General features: G+C 43.5%; 1 protein-coding gene across 2 annotated transcripts in view; it reads left to right on the forward strand.

Moving 5' to 3' along the window:
• acoxl (acyl-CoA oxidase-like) overlaps positions 1–25,353 on the forward strand; it is a 392,248-nt gene that overhangs the window by 64,973 nt on the left and 301,922 nt on the right. For both annotated transcript variants that reach the window (XM_080192936.1, XM_080192935.1), the window contains exon 9: positions 1,485–1,617. In XM_080192936.1, the coding sequence (XP_080049062.1) occupies positions 1,485–1,617 (133 nt within the window). The remainder of the gene's footprint in view (positions 1–1,484; positions 1,618–25,353) is intronic.

Below are 25,353 nucleotides of genomic sequence, written 5' to 3' on the forward strand. Positions count from 1 at the left end.
TGTGTGACAGGCGGAATGTCTTTGGTTTGATGGCACCACCCTGCTAGCGGCAAATACCACTCGTGTGGCTTCTGCATGGCAGCAGTTTGAAACAACTAGCTTCACCTGTTCCTCATACTTTTGAGATATCTTACCCTTCCAGGGTAACCTGAGATAGATTGGGCATTTCAGGGCCGAAGGTGGCGGACTGAGACCTATTCGTGAGCTTGCGCAATACACAGTGAAGAATGGTCTGATCAGGATAGCCATTATCCCACAGGATGGCTTTGACACACCCTATTTAACATAAGAACATAAGAAATAGGAGCAGGAGTAGGCCATCTGGCCCTTCGAGCCTGCCCCGCCATTCAATAAGATCATGGCTGATCTGTCGTGGCACAGTTCCACGTTCCCGCCCTCTCCCCATAACCCTTAATCCCCTCTCTTATCAAAAACCCATCAACCCGTGCCTTAAAAATATTTAGCGAGGCAGCCTCCACCACTTCAATGGGCAGAGAATTCCAGAGATTCACCACCCTTTGAGTGAAGAAGTTCTTCCTCAACTCCGTTCTAAACCGCCCCCCCTTTATCTTGAGGCTGTGCCCCCAGTCCTACTGTCCTTTCTGAGCGGGAAGAGTCTCTCCACCTCTATCCTATCCATCCCATTCATCATCTTATACGTCTCAATGAGATCTCCCCTCATTCTTCTAAACTCTAACGAGTACAAGCCTAGTTTATTCAGCCTCTCCTCATAGCTCAACCCCCTCAACTCCGGTGTCAGCCTAGTAAACCTCCTCTGCACTCCCTCCAAGGCCAAAATATCCTTGCGTAAGTACGGCGCCCAAAACTGCACACAGTACTCCAGCTGCGGCCTCACCAATGCCCTATACAGCCGCAGCAAGACCTCCCTACTTTTCTATTCAATCCCCCTTGCTATGAAGGCCAGCATCCCATTCGCCTTCCTGACCACCTGCTGCACCTGCAAGCTGGGTTTTTGCGACTCATGCACAAGGACCCCGAGGTCCCTCTGCACCGTCGCCTGCTGCAGTTTTTCTCCACGTAAGTAATAATCCTTCCTACCATTATTCCTACCAAAGTGGACCACCTCGCACTTGCCAACATTAAATTCCATTTGCCATTTCCTGGCCCATTCGCCCAGCCTATCTAGATCCTTCTGCAGACTCTCCACACCCTCCGCGCAATTTGCCGTTCCACCAATCTTGGTGTCATCAGCAAATTTCGACACCCTACACTCGGTTCCCTCCTCCAGATCTTCTATATATATGGTAAATAGCTGAGGCCCCAGCACCGACCCCTGAGGCACTCCACTAGTCAAATTTGTTTCTTTCCCCTTATATTGCTATTCTTGATGAGTGCAAGACAATAAAAAGCTTTAAAATATTAAATAGATTTAGCATTGAGCAGAACTTTGGAGGCCCAGGGCCTCAACAAGCATAATAGAAAAACCCAAATACTTAGATGCGTTTTCTGATTTTTTTACACAGGTTTGGTTCAGTATCTGAGAACGGAGTTTATAACTCGCCCATTGAAGACAAAAGTGCTAGGTTTAATGTTATGCTCGCAGCCCTTACACCAACAAGGATTGCTTTAATATTTCAGGCACTGGCAGCCATGAAGGTAAGTACACTTTGTGACAAGTTTGTCCGATCAGCTAAAGTAAGCAGAAGAATGGTGTAATGGTGGATGGTCATCAATGATGCATTTAAAATAAAAACAGAATGTATTAAATAAACAAAAGAAACTCAATTTTTTGAGAAAATAACAATTAAGATTGATGAGGGTAGGCAGTAGCTTGACTGGTTTTCAGCAAGGCACTTGATAAAGTCCTACACAGAAAAGTAAAAACCCAGAAGAATCAGGGGAATGTGATGAGTTGGATCCAAAATAGGCTCGGCAATAGGAAACAAATGATACTGGTGAAGGTTGTTTGGTGAACAAAAAACACTTTCCAGTGATTTTCCACAGGGCTCAGTGTTGGGTTGCTTGCTGTTTGTTGTATTTATTGATTTAATTTGACTTATTATTGTCACAGGTATTAGTACACAGGGAACTCTTGCATGCTGTACAGACAAAGCGTACCGTTCGTAGAGAAGGAAAGAAGAGAATGCAGAATGTAGTGTTACAGTCATAGCTAGGGTGTAGGGAAAGATCAATCTAGTGCGAGATAGGTTCATTCAAAAGTCTGATGGCAGCAGTTCTTGAGTTGGTTGATATGCAACCTCAGACTTTTATATCTTCTTCCCAACGGAAGAAGATGGAAGAGAGAATGTCTGGGGTGAATGGGGTCCTTAATTATGCTGACTGCTTTCCTGAGGCAGTGGGAATGTAGACAGAGTTAATGGATAGGCAGCTGACTTGGGTGATGGACTGGGCTCCATTCAAGACCCTTTGTGCCTTCTTGCAGTCTTAGGCAGAGCAGGAGCCATTCCAAGCTGTGATACAACCAGAAAGAATGTTTTCTATGGTTTTTCTGTATAAGTTGGTGAGAGTTGTAGCTGACATGCCAATTTCCTTAGTCTTCTGAGGAAGTAGAGGCATTAATGGGCTTTCTTAACTAACGGGGAGATTGGGGGGACACCTAAAAACTTGAAGCTGTCAACCAATTATTAATTATTAATGATTTGGACTTAAATTGTTTGGGAAATTTGCAGATCACTCAAAAATTGGCCATGTAATCGATAGCAATGAGAATAGCTCCTGACTCCGGAGTTAAATCAATGGTTTGGTTGACTGGCAGATGGAATTCAATCCAGAGAACTGGGAGGTAATGCAGTTGTGAAGGACAAACAAAACTAGAGAACAAATGGGAGGATATTGAAAGGGGTAGGCGAAGTGAGAGACCTTTAAGTACGTCCCCAAATCCCTGAAGGTGGCAGGACAGCTGGATAAGGTGGCAAAGGAAGCATATGGAATTCTTTCCTTTATGTACAGGGTATACAATATATATGCAGAGATGTATGGTGGAACTGTGTAAAATACTGGTTAGACCACAGCTGGAAATTTTTGTACAGTTCTGGTCACCAGAGCTGGAGAAAATATAGGGGAGATTTACAAGAATGTTGCCAGGGCTCAAAAATTGCAACTTTTTAGAAAGATTGGACAGGCTGGGGTTGTTTTCCTTGGAACTGAGGAGGCTGTGACCTGACTCTCAGGAGTACAGGGGGCCTAGGTAGAGGGATGCCCTGTTTCCCCTCATGGAAAGATCTGTTAGCAGGAGAAAGTGACAGAAAGAGTCGACAATGGTAATGCAATGGATGCAATTTACTAACGTTTTCAAAAGATTGTCAATAAGGAGCCCCATAATAGACCAATGAATAATGCCAAAGAATGTGAAGTTGGGATCAGAAATAGAATGATTTGCTAACTGGTTTCAAGAAGGAAGACCGAGTGAGAGTATAAAGTAGCTATTCACCTTGATGGAGAGTGATAAGTGGTGCTCCACCAGGATCAATGCTCGGATTACATAGAATCATACAACCCCAACAGCGCAGAAAGAGACCATTCAGCCCATGAAGCCACAATTCACATCAACAATTTGGAATCAAAATCACTGTGCCATTTGTGAATGACACCAAATTGTGGTTATGCTCAACAGTGAGAAGGACTGCAACAAATTACAAGGCAGTGATAAACTTGCGGAATCGGCAAATTATTCAGAAATGAAATTTAGCGCAGACAAATGTGAAGTTGTACATTTTGTAGGAAGACCAGGAAGGTATTTAGGGAACTGTGAATATAGGTGGAGTGGAATGGTCTTTGAATATAAATGAATCAATCCCTAAAAGTTGTGCACAAGTTAGCAAGATCTAAAACGCCAAGATTTATTTCCAAAGGGAGAGAATTGAGAAGTAGGGCAGTTATATTGAACCTGTGTTGAACCTCAGACCACATTTGGATTTCTGTGTGCATTTCTAGTTGCCATATTATAAAAAGTATAAAGAGGCACTGGAGATGGTGCAGAGAAGATTTGCAAGGATACCAGGAATGGGAGGACATGCCTATCAGCAGAGGAATGCAGGCTGAATCTTTCATCTCTTGAGAAAAGAAAGCCGAGAGATGATTTAATAGCAGCAAAATCTGCACCAACTACTTCTGAAGACAAACACGGGACCCTTTGTCGTCCAGTGTTTCCCCACAGTGGAGAAGCTATGACGTCTTCTTCGGAGTCTTCAACATGTCGTTAATGAAGACGAATATCTTGCCAAGGCCATCCCCACAGCCCCACTACTTGCCTTCAAACAACCACACAACCTCAAATAGACCATTACTCGCAGTAAGCTACCCAGCCTTCAGGAGAACAGCGACCACAACACCACACAAGCCTGCCACAGCAACCTCTGCAAGACGTGCCTGATCACTGACATGGATGCCATCATCTCACCTGAGGACACCATCTACCAGATACTTGGCACATACTGTTGCAACTCATCCAATGTTGGCTATCTGATATATTGCAGAAAAGGATGTCCTGAGGCATGGTACATTGGCGAGATCATGCAGATGCTATGACAACAGATGAAAGGACACCACTTGATAATCACCAGGCAGGAGTGTTCCCTTCCTGTCGGGAAACACTTCAGCAGCCAAGGACATTCAGCCTCTGATCTTTGGGTAAGCGTTCTCCAAGGCGGCCTTCAAGACTCACGACAATGCAGAATCGCCGAGCAGAAACTGATAGCCAAGTTCTGCAGACATGAGGACAACCCTGAACCGGGATCTTGGGTTCATGTCACACTACCTGTAACCATTTGGCCTTGGCTTGCGAAATCTTACTAACTATTGTTGAGACAATTCACATCTCTTTAACCTGTACTCAACCCTCTCCCCACTCGCATTGTCTGCATTTGTAAAGACTTGATTAACTGTTAAGACCCGCATTCCAACCATTATCTTGTAATTGAGTCTGTGTCTGTATATGCCCTGATTGTGAACCCAACTCTCCACTCACCTGATGAATGGGAAGCACACTGAAAGCTCATGCTGCCAGATAAACTTGTTGGACTTTAATCTGGTGTTGTGAGACTTCTTACTGTGCCTATCCCTGTCCAATGCCGGCATCTCCACGTCGTGATTCAACAAGAGCTCTTTCGCATTCTGAAAAGTTTAGATAAAATGGTCAAAGTGGTCACGGTGGCACAATGGTTAGCACCAGGGACCCGGATTCAATTCCCAGCTTGGGTCACTGTTTGTGCGGAGTCCGCACTTTCTCCCATGCCTGCGTGGGTTTCCTCCGGGTGCCTCGGTTTCCCCCAACAGTCCAAAAGCTGTGCTGGTTAGGTGCATTGCCGTCTATATCCTCTCTCAGTGTACATGAGCAGGTGCTGGAGTGTGGGGGATTTTTGCAGTAACTTCATTGGAGTGTTAACGTATGCCTACTTGTGAAACTAATAAATAAACTTTAAAAGCAGTTTCCATGTGTGGGGAAGGACAAAACAAAGAGGCCATCAATATAAGATAATCACCAAGAGATCAGATAGGAAATTCAGAAAAAAGCCCTTTACCCAGAATATGATGAAAGCAGTGATGAGGTAAACATTTAAAAGAAGCAAGATATGCATGTTTCAGGGAAGGGAACAGAAGGTTACAATGATAGTTCAATGTGCAAGGGTGGGAGGAGGCCTGGATAGAACATAAACACCAGCTTGGACTGGTTATATTGAATGGCCTGTTGAGGGCTGTATATTTTAGGGTGGTTGTAAACAGGGAATATGGGTGTTCTGTTTTGATCCTGACTTTTTCAAATGTGTTGTTTGCATCTTGTACTAATAAGCAACCATTTAGATTTACATTTAATTTAGAAGCCTCAGGTTGCAAGTGTCCCGCGTAAGATTTTCCTCATGATTTACAAACTTGGAAAAAAATAAAAGGACTATCTTGAAATTCATCTACAAATTCTCCTCATGAAGCTTCCATTTAACAGGAACTAAATGAAATAACTTTAAAGATTTATACTATTTCTCATCAATGAGAGGTCATGAAAGTGTATGTATTATTCATGGATGACATCTTAAACGTAGAAACAAAGGAAACTTGCATGTAGAGAGAGGGTACTTGGCCCCTCTCAGCTGTATAAGTTAAAAAAAGCAATCTAATTTAATTCCACTTTAAGTATTGTTGAAAAAAGAGATAACTGTCAAAGGTTTTCATTTTGCACTGATCAGGGCAGACGCAAGATGCCAAATTTGAAGGGGAAAAGCAATCTATATTGCATAAGGAAAAGGTTCTGATTGCTTAGCAAGATGTCATGACAAATGCACCAGTGAGCTGCTATCCCCCATGCCTTTGTTTATTCAAAAAGGGTGCAGTGTCTGGATCTACAGAGGACAGGGTTACCACTTATAAGTATATGTAGCTTCAATTGAGCATAAATGAGCTATCTTGCAAGTTGAGCCTTACTGTTGATCTTAAATTGGCTATTCATGTAATTTTTAGCACACTCGGGATAGTTCAGCATGTGCTGCCCAGTGGTGGGATCATACCTCATGTTAAAAGTTATGTTCTGAGTTTTGCAAACACAGGTTGGTTGAGTCCGGTCAGTACACTGCCTATTGCGAACGGCCAAAGCGATGAACTGTTTGAAGCCAGCCGATTCACAAGGCTACTGTGCAGTGGCAACACCAGTGGGTGTTTTCCAGAAACAGGATGTTGCTGTCGAGTCAAAAAGACATTCTGCCTCCCATACAAATGGGTAATGTGGCATATGAATTTCAGTGCAGTTGTGATGCCAGGTACATAGGCCTAAATTCCAATGACTTGCGGGATTGTATCAAACAACATGTCCCTTCAGCATGCTCCGCCTCTCAGGGGCTGAGTCCCAATAGAAAATGACACTATGGTCTGAACTGTCTGTGTGCACATTCAAATTCAGCTACAGCTCTCAATAAATCCACATCTTCTGATAATTATTTATTTATTAGTGCCACAAGTTGGCTCACATTAACACTGCAATGAAGTTACTATGAAAATCCCCTAGTCGCCACACTCCGCCGCCTGTTTGGGTACACTGAGGGAGAATTTAGCATGGCCAATGCACCTAACCAGCAGATCTTTCAGAGGAAACCGGAACACCCGGAGGAAACCCACGCAGACATGGGGAGAACGTGCATATTCCGCTTAGACAGTGACTCAAGCCAGGAATCGAACCTGAGTCCCTGGCATTGTGAGGCAGCAGTGCTAACCACTGTGCCACCGTGCTGATACGTCACCTACCCATTACCACATGGCTTGTATTATACATGGAATGGATGAAAGATGATGAAAGTGACTTGCACGAGAATTAGATTATAGTGAGGATGAGTTAGGTAACATCAGCCTCACTGTCTCGTCCTATCTTGGTCCAGCGGCAAGATGAGTTTAGACGGGTGGGGATAGATCCGGATGCACTGGATGATTAGGACACCTTGTGTGTCTTGTTGACCTCCCTGAATCCACAGTGCAGTGCTAACGCACCTTGTACTTTATATTGGTCTCATTCACCCAGTCTGGCCAACCCTTTGTTTACCGCAGGGTAAACAAATCCCTAAGTTGCCAAGGGTAGGATAGATACCCAATAGCTACCCTCACCTCGTTTGGCCCACCTAACGTAGAGGTTTACCAGGGTGTGGCCACCAACTGATATCAGTTGCTTGAGAGCTTGTTGATGGTGAGGCCCAACACAGGGTGAACCGCTCCAAAGAGTGTGGTGAACTTGCCTGTGAGAAGTGCTACCTCTCCCTTGCACCCACATTGTAAGGATATGCTCATAAAAGTCTCAGCCAAATTCTTGAAGAAAACACAAAGTCAGCTAACGTATTGGTAGGCTTGTACAAGCTTGGTAAGGCAGCGAACTGATGACTTTGGGTAAGAATGGGGGATAGAAACATAAAAACTAGAAGCAGGAGTAGGCCATTCAGCCCTTCAAGCCTGCTTGGCCATTCATTTTGATCTTGGCTGATCATTGAATTCAATATCCTGATTCCCCCCCTTCCTTCCATATCGCTTGATCCCTATAGCTTCAAGAGCTGTATCGAATGATGAAGGTAGATTAAAGGTGGTATAATGGGGGGATGGGAGGAGAGGAGATGGGAAAGAAGGGGGTCAAATGAAACAATAAGGGATATAAATAATGGACTTGCAGGGCTGAAGGATGGAGAAGGTAATCAGTCCTCTACAGAGGAGTGGCAGACTTAGGCAAAAATTGTGCCATCAGCAGGAATGAGATATTGCACCTAAATCATTACGTGGGGCAAATTGAGACCAAATCATGGATGCCACTCCACATTGGGCCCACCCCATGCTTGCATATTGGATAGATGTTGCACAGATATAAACACGTCTGTGACTACATCTCTCTGTGTTCTGACAATATTAGAATGTACATGGTGGGCAGCATGGTGGCACAGTGGTTAGCACTGCTGCCTCACATCGCCAGGGACCCGGGTTCAATTCCTGGCTCGGGTCACTGTCTATGTGGAGTCTGTATGTTCTCCCTGTGTCTGCGTGGGTTTCCTCCGGGCACTCTGGTTTCCTCCACAGTCCAAAGATGTGCTGGTTAAGTGCATTGACCATGCTAAATTCTCCGTCAGTGTACCCGAACAGGTGCAGGAGTGTGGCGACTAGGGGATTTTCACAATAACTTCTTTGCAGTGTGAATATAAGCCTACTTGTGACTAATAAATGAACTTCAAACCCATGGCTACTAACATTTAGAAGGACAAGGCAGTAGATGTTTGGGATACCAGCACGTAGAAGTTCCTCTCTACCCTGGCAAGGAAACATAGTACTGGCGACGTGGTGACTTGTGGTATTGTCACTGGACTAATAATCCAGAGATCTAGGGTAATGCTCCAAAAACCCAGTTTTGAATCCCAATTGAATCTGAATTAAATAAAAGTCTGGAATTAAAAGTTTAATAATGACCATTCTCATCATTGTAAGAACCCAACTAATGTCCTTTAGGCAAGGAAATCTGTCATTCTTTCTTGGTCTGGCCTATATGTGATTTCAGGTCCACAGCAATGTGGTTGACTCTAAACTGTCCTCTGAAATTTGTTTTGATGCAGAATGTGGACACTGTGGGGTAGCTTTTTACTTTAACGTAGAACGGGCGACATCGAATTGACAGACTGAAAAATACTTCTCAAAAAATGACCAGAATGCATGCAATTTAAATATAGATCCCAGAATGAAAATGAGCTGACATGCAAATATAAATTCTAAGATGCTTGTACAGGTATTCAATAGATTTGCTACCTCTTGAACCCTGGCCAGACGTAGAGGAAGCTTGAGCATTATATTGTTGACCACCAACATCTCCCAAAATCCTCCCATCCCAATCCTTATCCAAATCTGAAAGAGGTTGAGCGATATAACAAAAGATGAAGCATTAGTTTCAGCTGTGATGTAAACCATTTAAACACTTGGTTCATTCATGAAAATGGCTGATTTGTTTTGATCCCGAATATGGACATTGCGGGGTGGCTTTTGGCTTTTTACATTATCATTGAATGGGTAATATTGAAGTGGCAGCTTCTTATTTCAACACATCCACTCGTCAGAAATTTGTCCTTTATCTGGCCAGGGTTCGAGATCTATTTGATTTCTAGATTTTATGCTTGCTTGGCAGCTCATTTTCAGATTGGAATGTGTGTTTAAATTGCAGATATTCTGCTCATTTTTTTTCTCAGATGTATTCCTCAGTCTGTTTTGTTCAGAGTTAGGGTTATCTCTGAAACCATCAGAAGGAAATCAATCAGATAGATGATACTGGTGCCTAAAAGAAAATTATCACCTCGCCCTGTCCGGTGTTAGTACAGTCAACGTTCCATTTTATTCTAGAACATCGAACATAGAAAAACTACAGCACAAACAGGCCCTTCGGCCCACAAGTTGTGCTGATCATATCTCTACCTACTCGGCTTACCTATAACTCTCAATCCTATTAAGTCCCATGTACTCATCCAGAAGTCTCTTAAAAGACCCTATTGAATTTGCCTCCACCACCACTGATGGCAGCCGATTCCACTCGCCCACCACCCTCTGAGTGAAAAATTCACCCCTGACATCTCCTCTGGACCTACTCCCCATTTCTGATTTTAAATTTTAGGCTGTCCTATAACCATCCACAAGAGGGTAGCAGAGTATCTGTGTACAGACTCGTTGCTTTATGTATTCTCGCCTGAGGACTGATTAGATTTTGTTTCAGTGGTGATGGTTTATCAAGACAAGTAATTTCTGTATGCTATTATAACAGCATAAAAAATAAGAATAGGCCATGTTGTGCCTGCTGCACAGCCTGTTTTAACCCTTATCCGGTGGACAAAGAATTGTGAGTAGACTGCTTGTTAGTACAGCAATATTTATTTAAACACATAATCAATAATCATCCACCCAACCAACAATAGGTTATCTTACAGAAATACTAAAGTTCAAGTCCAGTACTAGACCTTGACTTAACTTTGCATGACTGGCAAGTACTCAGGCAGATATTGGCCTACACCTGTGCGCTGGTTTCTGTAGTTCTCTGCGTAACCTGGTCCTTTGGTCTGGTGTGGCACTCTGGCTCTGGTCTTCCTTCCTTCTCGGGTGTGGTGGTTCCCCTCATGCTAGTTGTTGCTGGCGATGGTCACCGTTGTTGTAGCTTGTTTGTGGGGTCACAGAGAGAGACAGCGATTCTTGCTCGCACAGGACTCTTTACACCCTGTTAGTTTTCACGCCCCTTTTGGTCATTGCCAATCAATCGATCAGGACTTGATCACCCTGATTGATAAAGTCCAATCAGGTGCTGCCACACCAATCTGTGGGATCTACGTGTCCCCATTGGCCATGTCTGTAGGTGCTGGGGGAACATAGGACAGACACCTCCCTCCCAAATAGGGGTTAAGGCGCCCCTATGTCTGGTAAACAACCAGTTTGAACAGAAAGTCCTCTTTGTCCTGGAGATGGCCGATATCCTATCATCTGAGCTGCAGCCTGTTTATCTCTGTCTTTTAGGCTGCAGCCTGCTGTTTTAGTTCTTGCCCAGTTGTTCCAGAGTGCTTTATAAATGGCCATTTTAGGTAGCCCGTTGGTCACAATCCCTCCTATTGATCCTGAATGAGAAGCATGATGGATCACAAACTCAGGACCAATATCTGTCAGGAATTCAACAGTCAAGCAAGGCCCAGGTATTGACAGTAATAACATATCCCTACAACATATTTACATTCCAGAAGTTACAGACAGCAACATTCTACAAATACAAGCAACCACATATTCTAAACACCATTGTTACAATAAGCTAATTACAACCAAACATTCAAACAAACATTACAATAAAGTATTTGCAAATCTGAGGCACATTTCGGTTTCCAGCTGTTCATTAGTACAAATCGCAAAATGGCAGGTTTCCTGTAAACATTGCTCTAGTGCATTAGAGGGGGCAATGGTTCAAGGGCAAGCCCTACGTGCCCCCTCTGGGTGATCCTCTTTTTCCATCGGCTGATTTGCACTGTGAGGGTGATTAGATATACCAGGGTGAACAAAATCACTAATACCGCCAGGTGTGACATTATGCAAACAAATGGGTGGATTGGATGTTTGAGCCCCAGTTCCAAAGGTCATTCCATCAGGAGGTGACTTTAATTTCTTCAATTCCCCTTTCCACCCGGTCGTCAATGATTATGGGGAGCCCTAATATCATTCCCAGACCTTTCACTGGAGTCCCTTTGCAGTTGATCATCCAACTCAATAGCCTCAATAGAAAAATAAAGGAGATAGCCTAGTGGAGAACACGCCTGTCTACAACAACAGTGGTGAAGTGAAAATAGTCAAGAGCTTCACCGATCAACAACAACCTGCCCTGGTTTCTCCATGCTGATGTTATAGTTAATAAATTCCACCAACGCCACTACATTCTCAGGAGACTAAGGAAATTTGGTATGTCCACTATGACTCTCACCAACTTTTACAGATACACCATAGAAAGCATTCTTTATAGATGTATCAAAACTTGATATGGCTCCTGCTCTGACCAAGATTGCAAGAAACTACAAAGGGTTGTGAACATAGTCCTGTCCATTATGCAAAACCAGCCTCCCATCCATTGACTCCGTTTACACTTCCCACTGCCTTGGCAAAGCATCCAGCATAATCAAGGATCCCAGGCATACTCTCTTCCGTTGGGAAAAAGATACAGAAGTCTGAGATCATATATCAGTTGACTCAAGAACAGCTTCTTCCCTGCTGCCATCAGACTTCTGAATGCTCCTGCAATGTATTATACTGATCTTTCTCTACACCCTAGCTATGACTGTAACACTATATTCTGCACTCTCTCCTTTCCTTTTCCCCTATGTACTCTATGAACTGTATGGTTTATCTGTATTGCACACAAGAAACAATACTTTTCACTGTATACCAATGCATATGACAATAAATCAAATAAAATTGTTGTTATATTTAAGACTGGAATAAACAAAGTTTTGGTGTCTCGGAATGGAGGGATCTGGAGGGGTGGTGACAAGTAGGAAAGTGAAGTTGAAGCTGAAGATAAACTGTGGTCATACTGGATAGCTGAGCAGGCTTGGTGGATTGTATGGTGTACTTCTACTTCTGTGTTCTTGATTCTACTTCCCTTTTCAGAGGATACGTAGTGAATTTTTAATGGTCACAGGAATATTAACCTTCCGTTCAATAACAGATAGCATCCTTGTTGCCACCTTCCTTGGCAACACTTACATTGCCTCATCCAGAGAAATGTCTTCCTTACTCTGAGAAATGAATGGGAAAACATTCTTGTTCACCGCAAGGCAATACCCAGCAGAGAAAGCAGCATTATAAGGAACAAAAAATGCAGATGCAACTTTAAGCTGATTCTCATATTTACGCTCTTAACCCGAACTATGCTACCCTTCCGTGTAAATTATGCCGGGAGCACTGCAGCTATGAGGGGAGCTTACAAAACACGGGAAGGTCCCATGCATACTCTGTCAACGTAGAAAAAACGTGGTTGCGCAACCAATGTGTTCTGTAGAATTCGTGTGTATGTGGAAAATTAGATGTAGGTGAGGAAAGAATTTCATACTTTACTTTTACGGCTGAGGAAGAGCAGGAAAGATCGTATTGAGGATGTAATAGTTAGGGATTAGGTGAACATAGCAGCAGAAATAGGTAGTTTTGTTCCTCAAGCCTGCTCTGGAGAGGAAAACTACATCAGTGATTCCCATCCTATTCAGTAACGCAGCACACTGCAATGAAACAAAGAATTCCAACTGCACTCCTCACCCCCTTTTTCAGCTGAATTGATTGCTCGTAACGCATTCGGCATGCTTGGTTTCATTGGTCAGAACATTGAATACAGGAGTTGGGATGTTTTGTTGAAGTTGTGCAAGATGTTGGTAAGGCCACACTTGGAATACTGTGTGCAATTCTGGTTACCCTATTATAGAAAGGATATTATTAAACTAGAAAGAGTGCAGAAAAGATTTACTTGGATGCTACCAGGACATGATGGATTGAGTTATAAGGAGACCAGTCATGTTCAAGGGGAAAGGCACAGAGTGCATCACAATTCAGCATCCGCAACGAAACAAGTGTTTCTTTATTGTGCAGCCAATCATCCTGTGTGCTCAGTTTAAATAAACATTTGAATTAAACTTCATGAAAACTAGAAGCAGGATTAGGCCATTTGCCTCTTCAAGCCTGCTCCACCATTCATTATGATCACAGCTGACCATCAAATTCAATATCCTGACTCCCCTTCCCCACATTTCCCTTGATCCTTTAATCCCCACAGCTATATCTCATTTTGTCTTGAAATCAGACAATGTTTTGGCCTCAACTACATTCTCTGATAGTGAATTCCACACATTCCCCACATTGGGTAAAGAAATTTCTCCTCACCTCATTCTAAAAGGTTTACCCCTTATCATCAAACTATGACCCCCTCACTGGGAACATACTTTCTGAATCTACTGTGTCTAACCCTGTTAGAATTTTATAAGTTTCTATGAGATCTCCTCTCATTCTTCTAAACTCTAGTGAATATAATCCTAACCGACTTAGTCCCTTTTCATATAACAGACCTTCGATGTATTCCTTCAGTAGCATAGAACATAGAACATTACAGCGCAGAACAGGCCCTTCGGCCCACGATGTTGCGCCGACCAGTTTTTTTTTAAAAAAAAACACTGACCCACTAATCTAAACCAATCCCTTTTCGTCCATAAACCTATCCACAGATCTCTTAAACGCCCCCAAACTAGGCGCATTTACAACCGCAGCAGGCAGGGCATTCCAATCCCTCACCACCTCTGGGTAAAGAACCTACCCCTGACATCCGTCCTATAACTACCACCCCTTAATTTAAAGCCATGCCCCCTCATGCTAGCATTCTCCATCCGAGGAAAAAGGCTATCACTATCCACCCTATCTAAACCTCTAATCATCTTATATGTTTCAATAAGATCCCCTCTTAGCCTCCTTCTTTCCAGCGAAAACAACCCCAAATCCCTCAGTCTCTCCTCATATGACCTCCCCTCCATACCAGGCAACATCCTGGTAAACCTCCTCTGCACCCTCTCCAAAGCCTCAACGTCCTTCCTGTAATGTGGGGACCAGAACTGCACACAGTACTCCAAGTGTGGCCGCACCAGAGTTGTGTACAGTTGCAACATGACGCTGCGACTCCTAAATTCAATCCCCCTACCAATAAATGCCAAGACACCGTATGCCTTCTTAACTACCTTATCTACTTGATTCCCAACCTTCAGGGATCTATGTACACATACACCTAGATCCCTCTGTTCATCCACACTATTCAAAGTCCTCCCATTAGCCCTATACTGAACACATCTGTTACTCCTACCGAAATGAATTACCTCACACTTCTCCACATTAAACTCCATCCGCCACCTCGCGGCCCAGCTCTGCAACCTGTCTAAGTCACCCTGCAAACTATGACACCCTTCCTCACAATCTACCACACCACCGACTTTGGTGTCATCAGCAAACTTACTAATCCACCCAACTATACCCTCATCCAGATCATTAATAAAAATTACAAACAGCAGTGGCCCCAAAACAGATCCCTGAGGCACACCGCTCCTAACCGAACTCCATGACGAATATTCACCATCAACCACCACCCTCTGTCTCCTATCTGCCAGCCAATTCCTGATCCAAGTACCTAGATTACCCCCAGTCCCATACATCTGCATTTTCTGCAGAAGCCCACCATGGTGAATCTTATCAAACGCCTTACTAAAATCCATATATACCACGTCAACTGCCTTACCCCTATCCACCTCTTTGGTCACTTTCTCAAAGAACTTAATAAGGTTAGTAAGGCACGACCTACCTGCTACAAAACCATGCTGACTGTCTCTAATCAATTCATTACTCTCCAGATAACTATAAATCCTATCCCTAATAATTCTTTCTGAAACCTTGCCCAGATGTCCTAGATGTCCTAGCAAGGACATCTTTCCTCAGATAAGGACACCAAAACTGCATACAATACTCCAGATATGGCCTCACCAATGCCCTATACAATTGCAGTAAAACAATCCTATTCCTATACTCAAATCCCCTTGCTATGAAGGCCAACATACCAGTTGCCTTCTTTACTACCTGCTGTACCTGTACACTTGCTTTCAGCAACCAATGCATGAGGACACCAAGGTCTTGCAGAGTATCCATCTCTCTCAATTCACATCCATTCAAATAATAATGTCTTCCTATTATTACTACCAAAGTGGATAACTTCACATTTATCCACATTATTCTGCATCTGCCATGCATATGCCCACACGTTCAGCTTGTCCAAATCAGACTCAAACATCTTTGCAACCTCCTCACAGCTCACCCTCCCACCCAGCTTTGCATCAACTGCAAATTTGGAGATAATACACTTAGTTCCCTCTTCCAAAACATTGATATAAAATATGAATAGTTGGGGTCCTAGCACAGATCCTTGCAAAACTCCACTAGCCACTCTGCCAATCGGAGAAAGGTCCATTTATGCCAACTCTTTGCTTCCTATCTGCTAACTAGCTTTCTATATATCTCAAGACATTACTTGCAATCCCACAGGCTTTAACTTTACATAGTCGTTTGTTACGTGAGACATTGTCAAAAAAGTTTACCATCCTGACTTGGGAATATTGTTGCTGGGTCAAAATCCTGGAACTCCCAACAGCATTATGGAACTATGTTTATCACAATGACTGCACAATTTCAGGTGGTAGTTCAAAAACCTCAAAGGCATTTAGTAGTGGGAAATAAACCATCTCTCTCAATTTACACTTCAGATTAATTCAGAACCGTTATATTTAGTGCAACAATAAATCCAGTTAAAATGCCAATAGGTATTAGACATGAAGATATATCAATCAATGCCATCAGATGCCCAACCAACAGTCTGAAAGATGTGCAGGTTAGGTGTATTGGCCATGCTAAATTCTCTCTCCGTGTACCTGAACAGGTGCTGGAGTGTGATGACTAGGGGATTTTCACAGTAACTTTGTTGCTTTGTTAATGTAAGTCTACTTGTGATGCTCGTAAATAAACATAAACTTAAACTATATGACAACAGCCTTTCTTACATTTGTGAAATGTCAAATCATTAATATTCTTATTGAACCAGTCTGATTGATCCACCTGAACTAGAAGGAGAAGGAATGCTCACTCAGGGTCCCGTTTGGAGACCTGGAATAGCATTAGCTTTTCCCTTCAACACCAACTGCCCACACCTAACACTACCTTTATTCCAAAGTCTGTACACTTGGACCTCTGGCAACCTTGAGCTCCCACCCAAACAGGGGTAGCACAGTGGCACAGTGGTTAGCACTGATGCCTCACAGTGCCAGAGACCTGGGTTTGGGTCACTGTCTGTGTAGAGTCTGCACATTCTCCCCGTGTCTGCATAGGTTTCCTACAGGTGCTCCGGTTTCCTCCCACAGTCTGAAAGACGTGCTGGTTAGGTGGATTGGCCATGCTAAATTCTCCCTCCATGTACCCGAACAGTCGCCAGAGTGTGGCGACTAGGGGAATTTCGCAGTAATTTCCGTTAGACTGTTAATGTAAGCTCACTTGTAATACTAACAAACAAAAAAGTTCCTATTCCCATCTAACAGTTTTGAGCATTAGATAGCCCTGTCTAATGCTAATGAGACCCAGGAGTTAAAATGGTGTGGGTTGGAGAAATAGGGGATAATTTGTGGGGGAAGGGGGGAACCCAACCACCCTGTATTCTGCCTATTCCACCTAACCCATTTCCAAGTCATATCAATCCCATCTCGTCTGTAATTGCCACTGATGTCACTCAACCTGCTGAGTGTTGACAGCATTTTCTGGGTTTATTTTTGTTTCAGGTTTCCAGCAATTGCAGTATTTTGCTTTTTTTTGTACCATCCCATCCTGACCGTTAAGAGAGGGGGTCTTGCATTGCTCGCAGCCTGGACATCATGAATAAAAGAACAATATGTTCTTGCAAATCAAAATAACTGTGGGCGTTAGTCAATAACTCAAATGTAATATCATATTCAGCTTAGAAAACAGTTTGAAAAGTGCTGTGTCACCGACTGGCTGCATCTACAGTAGCCAAGTCTCCTCTTTGGCAGGACCTGGCAGAGAGTGCCAATCAGACTTAGACTGGCACTTGGCGATGCGGATGGTGTTGAAGAAAACAGGCTGGAAGCACAACACAAACTTGGTAGCTGCATTGCTGGTGAGGCAGGTTTCTAAGTGGGGCAAGCAATGACTAAAGATTAGTTGCAATCAGTCAGTGAGAGAGAGAGATAGAACACAGAACAGTACAGCACAGGATCAGGCCCTTCAGCCCACGATGATGTGCTGAACATGATGCCAAATTAAACTATCCCTCTGTCTGTTTTGTTCCATGTCCCTCTATTCCTTGCATATTCTTGTGCTTATATAAAAGCCCCTTAAACTTATCGCATCTGCCTGCATCACCACCCCTGGTAGTGCTCCAGAAACCTGTCAGTCTCTGTGCAAAAAAACTTGCCCCTCACATCTCCTTTGAACTTTCCCCCTCTCACCTTAATTGCATTTCTCCTAGTATTAGACATTTCAACTCTGGAGAAAAGGTTCTGACTGTCAAACCTATCTATGCCTCTCATAATGTTATAGACTTCCATTAGGTCTTCCCTCAGCCTCCGCTGCTGCTGAGAAAACAACCCTGGTTTGTCAGCCTTCCATTATAGCTGATGTTGAACTGCTTCGCTCTTTGTATCATGGGTACGTTCACTCAACCCAAGGCAGCTGTTGGGAGGAGAAAGCAGCATTCGAGTGGCAGCTACAGCACGAACTGGGCAGTCGCTGAGAGAAACCTCTGGGGCTTGTCAGGTGGCTTAGTGCAGTGGCACGAGTGAGGGAGCGTCAGCGAACGTGGCACACTTGCACCCTTCTCATGGCGCAACCATGGCACAGTGGTTGGAACCACTGAACTAGCAACGTGATGGGATGTGGGGGGTGAGGAGCAAGAGTTTCTCGGGCTACGGGAGTGATGGTAAGGAGAAAGACCTGTTTCAGAGGAGAAATCTTATTTTTCCACCAGTAACAAGGAGGGACAGTTGTTGTTTGAGCTATTGACCCCACTATAAAAAGCACTGTATCATCTGATATCTGTGAGTAACATCACAGGAGATTTGCTAGTACATGTCAGAAGTAAACATGTACTCACTGACGCTGATCTTGGCTGTTGCACAGAAAACAGAGTTTAATTTACCAATTGTTTCCTATTTCGTGCACTGGCTTGCCCACAATGTTCATTGTGGTTTTTATTATTTGTCTGCACATTAATTTTTTTTTTATCTTGTCTTTTTTTTTCACACTGCAAGTTTTCTGCTCTTTCTTCCCCTTCCCAAGGAGAGGCATGTGACTCTGGTTTGACCATAACACTGTGGTCGCACTTAACCCTCGGAGTCAAAAGGCTAACTCCAGAGACTTGATGCCCAATCTTGCCTGACACTTGTTTCTGTACCGGACATGGGGAAGTGCTGCAGTGTCAGAGACCCCTGCCTTTCAGGTGTGACGTTAAACTGAGACCCCCGTTTCCGCCCTCTGACCCCATGGCACTCTACAAAGAGGAGAAGGTCAGTGATCCCCGTTGTCCAGGCCAATGTTTTCTCTCTCAACCAACATAAAGAAACAGATTAACTGATCATTATCACATTGCAGTTAGCTCTGCACAAATTTCTGTAGCCTATGTTACAACAGAGACTTCACTTCAGAAGTGTTAATTGGCTGCAAAGCATTTGGGGACCTCATCCCAGGGTGGCACAAGATGCTGATATAAATGCAAGTTTTTTTTTAATGCTGAATTTACTTTGGTGACGCAGGTGCTGGATGATGGTATTGTCCATGTCTGAGAATTGCTGATGAGATTTGACAGGCTATTGAACTGGGTGGGGCATCATGGCCAGACCTGATTGTGAGAATTTAGCATGGCCAATGAACACTAACCAGCACATCCTTTGGACAGTGGGAGGAAACCGGAGCATCTGGAGAAAACCCACACAGACATGGGGAGAATGTGCAAACTCCACACAGACAGTGACCAAGTCAGGAATCGAAACCAAGTCCCTTGGCACTGTGAGGCAGCAGTGCTAACCACTGTGCCACCTTGACGCCTGTGTGTGCTGCACTTTCACAAAGGGCATGGAAGGATGCTTTCATCATCCGGGTGTACTTCACATTTGAAGCAGAAGAGGCTGCACTAGTGAGATTCCCAGTGGTCTGGGTGAGCCTACTGGTCCTGCCATCACCTCTGATGCCTGCACAGTGGTAGAACTTTTCGTTGTTCAGAATGGAATGCCCCACATGGACCCCCCTGCCTAGTGTGTCACCATTAGTGTCCCCTGTGGCCCAGAATTTTTTCTCATTAATTGACTGAAAATATTGACACAGCAGGAGACCACTCAGTCAGCCATACCTGTGCTAGTCCCCTTACTGAATCTATCTATACTGAATCAGATTTACCACTCATTAATTTTTCTTCGCTGTTCGCTGAATGTTTAGAATCATACATTGCAGATGAGGCCATTCAGGCCATCGAGTCTGCACGTTCTCCCTGTGACTGTGTGGATTTCCTCTGGATACTCCGGTTTCTTTCCACAGTCCAAAGATGTGCAGGTTAGGTGGATTGGCCATGCTGACTTGCCCCTTAGAGTCCCAGAATCTGTAGGTTTGAGGGATTAGCAGGGTAAATATGTGGGGCTACGTGGATAGTGCTTGGGTGGCATTGCTGTTGGTGCGGACAGGATGGGCCAACTAGCCTCCTTCTACACTATAGGATTTCTGTGATTTCTATGAGTTTGCACTGACTTTCCGACAAAGCACCCCATCCAAGTCCTATCCTTGTAACCCCACATTTACGTCACTAAACGCTGCCCCCCCCACCCCCCACCCACCTACACATCTTGGGGCACTAAGGGACAATTTAGCATGGCCAATCCAACTAGCCTGCACATCTTTGGACTATGGGAGGGAACCGGAGCACCTGGAGGAAACCCACCAAGACACGAGGAGAATGCGCAAACTCCATGCAGACAGTGACCCGAGGCCAGAATTGAACCTGGGTCCCTGGCACTGTGAAGCAGCAGTGCTAACCACAGCGCATGCAGAATAAGCGCAATTGTCTAAAGCGTTTATGACCTGTAAGAAAATGAATGTTAGAACTTGTAGCTCTTTTCCTTAGAACGAAGAGAATTACAAATAAATTTTGGCCCTTCAAGCCTGCACCAACCATGTTGCCCATCTGAACTGAAACCCCCTGCCCTTCCGGGGACCATATTCCTTGTGAATGGTTGGAGGGCAGGGCGATAATTTTCTCTGGTGAGAACTGTGCAGGTAGAGTGCATCTATTCAGTAGTAAAGAACAGTCGCAACAGATCAATCATAGATTGTTAAGCACCAGATACCCATGGCCCATTGCTATCAAGGTAGATAATTTACCTGTCGTTTGGCAGTGTATATTGGAGCATTTGAAATTCTTCTGACTTTCTGATGCAGTCTTTCTTTCATTGAGGTTTTTGATGAAACCTACACAAGTGGGGATTTATGAAGCCAGAAGATGTGAAATGACTGTTTTGATTGAAAGCTTGCGTTTTTTCAAAGACAAAAATGGTCCATGGTTAAGTAGTGAATAATTAGTGGTAAGTACTGCCCCACTGAAAAACCACTGACTGATACTGACCCAGTGTTTTAAGTTCATGTCACTTCACTGGTGAAACAAGTTGGTTCCGTCCTCAATAAACCAATGCTATATTGTGCTCAGCAACTTTGCATCACATTTCAGTGGAGTTTAAAAATGATCTCCATGAGATTGCCTGCACATGGCACATTGGGTGAAAATATCTGTCATTCCTATCACACTTTGACTGCAATGGCAGTAATACTGGTTTGAGGCTGATAGTAGAACTTGTCCTCAGTTGATAACCAAATCTAGTTGCTAAAGGAGCGTCAGATTGTGTGACGTCCCATCTTTCAGATGGTGCAAAAACATGGATACAAGTGTAGGCCATTCAGCCCATAGTCTTTTTCACCATTTGTTGACAAGATGGCTAACCTGTACTTTAACTCCATCCACCTGCCCTGGCTCCACAAATATTGGATTTGTCAAAACAAGGTCCTATCTGCCAGTTAAGATGGACATAAAATACCTTGTGGCACTGCTTAAAAAGAAATCAGGGACATTTGAGCCTCACGGTGGCAGTGCTGCTTCGCAGCGCCAGAGATCTGGGCTCAATTTTGATCTTGGGAAGCTGTGTGGCATTTGCATGTTCTCCCAGTGTCAGTGAGAGTTTCTTTTGGGTGGTCCGGTTTCCCCCCACAGTCCCAAGATCTGCAGGCAAGGTGGATTGTCCATGCTAAAATTGTACCTTAGTGTCAGGGAATTAGCAGGGTAAATTCGTGGGGTTACATGGAGAGGGCCTGGGTGGGATTGTTGTCAGTGCAGGCCTGATGGGCTGAATGGCCTCCTCCTGCACTGTTTGGATTCTACGATTCTATGATTTGTCTGGTGCTGGGCAATGTTTGTGAAATGTTTTTCAATCTTCCTAGGCATGAGAAAAAGCAACCTAAGTGCAATTATTTCATATTGTTTAAGAGCGTGAATTGATTCAGGCTTTTTTTCATTTGAGTTGTATACAATCTTGCAAAAATAAACTGCTGGACGTAGTTGTAAAACAACAAATCTATTTTGTAGACTTATTTCTGATTAATGGTGCGGAAAATCTCAAAATTGTTTTTGAGTGATATGGTACAAATGTTGACCTGGGCGTTGGTAGAAAACTGCTCGTCACAGAAATCATAGAATAGTGCAGAAAGAGGCCCATTGAACCTGCACTGACAACAACCCTACCCCTGGCCTATCCCACAACCCACATATTTAGCCTGCAATTGAGCATAGCTAATCAACCTAACCAGCAGACACGGCAAGAACTCAACACACACATTGAACGGAAGCTGGAATTGAACCCGGTCCCTGGCACTGTGAGGCAGCAGTGCTAACAACTTTGTCACTGTACCGCTCTTCTTTATGTCAGGTCTGCCTGAGGGAGCTGATGGGGGCCATGGTTGAACCCCCATCTGAAAGGCATTTCTGGCAGTGCGGTGCTTTATTAGTACTGCACTGGAGTATCAGCTTTATCATGTTAAATAGATTGTCAGTTGGAAGGGTAACTTTTGGACAAATACTGTCCATTGGAAACTAATATGAAAATTAAAATTAATGAGATGAATTAAGAAGTCCATAAAAATCCCACTTCAGACGTTCGAGCACGGAATCCAGGCTGACACTCCAGTGCAGTGCTAGGAAAGTGCTGCACTGTCAGAGGTGCCTTTTAGTGATTTGCTAAACCAAAACCCCATCAACTCCTCAAGTGGACTTGACACATAGAAGAGCAGTGGAGTTTTCTGCCAACATCCAGGCCAATATTTATATCATTTCACTCAAAAATTCATGGTTGTGGTCACATTGCTATTTGTGGGAGTTTCCTACTACAATTAGCTGCTGCTAAGGCTCCTACATTACAATAGTGAGCATACTTCAAAAGTGCTTAATTGGCTGTACAGAGCTTTGGGATGTCATGAAGTCATGAAAGGTGTCATTGAAACACAAGCACCCCCTCCCTACCTCCTTCCCCCCTCCCTCACTCCCTCCTTCCCTCAGTCACTCCCTCCCTTCCTCCCTCCTTCCCTCACATTTCCTTCCCTCCCTCCTTCCTTCCTTCTCTCCCTCCCTCCCTCTCCTCGCCTCTCCTCTCTTCTCTCCTCTCTTCTTTCCTTCCTGCTTCTTCCCTTCCTTCATCACTTTCCTTTCTTTCCTTCCTTCCCTTCCTTCCCTTCCTCCACAGCCTGTATTCTTCTCCGCAGCCTGTCTGAACTTGTTTTCACTGAGATGAATTCGATTTTTATTTAAAATCATCTGGCACTTTGTTAATGTCATGGGAACTGGATGATTAAAGCATGGTCATCCTCATCTGAAAACAGATGCACTCATCAAAGACAGTTTATTGCGAGTATATAAGGGATATCAGGGAGAAATTTATCTTTTCTTTCTTTTTTTGCCCTTCAGTAAATTTCATGAATATGGGATGGTAGGAGTGATCAGAGGTGATTATAGAAATTTGACGGGAGGTAGTTAAAACTATGAAGGAAAGGGACAGGTTAAGTAGGAACAGACTTGTTTCCATTGTGGGGCCTAGAAGAAGAGGAAAAACATTTCACATATTTAATGGAATGCACAAGACTAAGAGCAGGTTTTTTTTACATGGCGGTATCATGCAATGTGCTATTGGAGTTTGAGATTGTTACCTATAAGAGTAAGTTAGATAGGTGGTTGAAAATAAAGATGATGAAGACATAAGAATAGATGAATGCGTGGGATTAAGACATATATTCTTTGCACAAAAAGTAATCAACTGATGGTTCCCATTGAAAGACTTGTTTCTGTGTTCTAGTTCTATATAGACAAAAGTTACACCTACCATGATGGGATAGACTTAATGGACCAGTAGGTCTATCCTATTCTGTACCCTTTTTTTTGAATTAATACATTTCAAGTTATGAATCAAGAAATGCAATGTTTTATCATAAAGTCTACATAATTTAACTATGTGAGAGAGTGAGGCTGTTCTCTCAGCAGTTGGAGGGGACCTTGTTTGACACATACAATGTTTATACAGTCAGGTCAGGTGACTGGAGTTGAGATATAGATTAGCCATGATCTCAGTGAGTGGCAGGTCTGGATTGCGGAGCTAAAAGGCCTACTTTTGTACCTGTGTTTATACATCACCTGAAAGGTGGTCCCTCACACAACATGACACTTGTTTAGTTGCAGAAGTGAGACATTTTATTGCATAGACTTATAAACCCTTTGAGTAAGCCTTGCATTTATATCAAAACTATTTCAACTGCCAAATGGGTCAGTAACTACATAACAAAAGAATAAGAGCAGTAATGACAAAATTCTTCACACAAATAGTTAAGATCTGAAATACATTACCTGGAAGGGTGGTGGAATCAGAATTCACAACAACTATTCAAAGACAACTGGATATGTATGTGCAGAGGGCTAATTTGTAGGGTTATGAGGGAAAAGCACTTTAATAGTTCTTTCAAAGAGTTGACACAGACATGATGGGCTGAATGACCTCCTATACTATATGATTCTGTGATGAATTGTATGTTTGCAATGTGGCTATATCATGCCAGAGTTTTGATGTTTTCTTTCCTCGTTTCTCATACCCCAGTTAAGGTTAGAAAGGTTAAATACTCTTTCTCCAACTCTGCTTTGGCTTGTGCCCGTCCCAATCTTGCCCTGCACCATTCAACTGATAAAAGTTCAAATGTTTCCCCCCAGCAGCCAGACTGCAGGTATCAAATACCCTTTCCCTTCCCAAAACCAATAGATCAATAAAGTAGTTGACTAAGAAACATGTGACTACTGCTGTTACTGTATCTCCATGTACAGGCAATGTAGTGGAAGGAATATGTGAAACTGATCGCATATATAATAGAATGCATTCTGGGGAGCAGCTTTTTTTTAAGACACAAGTCATATCAAACCATATCAACTGTGGCTCAATTGGTAGCACTCCTGCCACAGCGTCACAATGTTCTAGGTTCAAGTCTCATTCCAGGACTGGAGCATCCAAACAGAATTGAGGCTGGCACTCTGGTGCTGCACTGTCAGAGGTGCCACATTTTGGATGAGAAGTTAGTTTGAGGCCTTCTCTGACCTTTAGGGTGGCACTATTGAAAGAAGTATTTATCCCTTTGGCTTGGACCAATATCTTTCCCTAAATCAACACCACAAAAACTGGTTATACAGTCATCACGTTGCTTTTTGTGCATCAATTGGCTGCTGCA

This window comes from Carcharhinus amblyrhynchos, chromosome 7 (genome assembly GCF_965287045.1).
Source record: "Carcharhinus amblyrhynchos chromosome 7, sCarAmb.v2.hapA, whole genome shotgun sequence".
Taxonomy (NCBI): domain Eukaryota; kingdom Metazoa; phylum Chordata; class Chondrichthyes; order Carcharhiniformes; family Carcharhinidae; genus Carcharhinus; species Carcharhinus amblyrhynchos.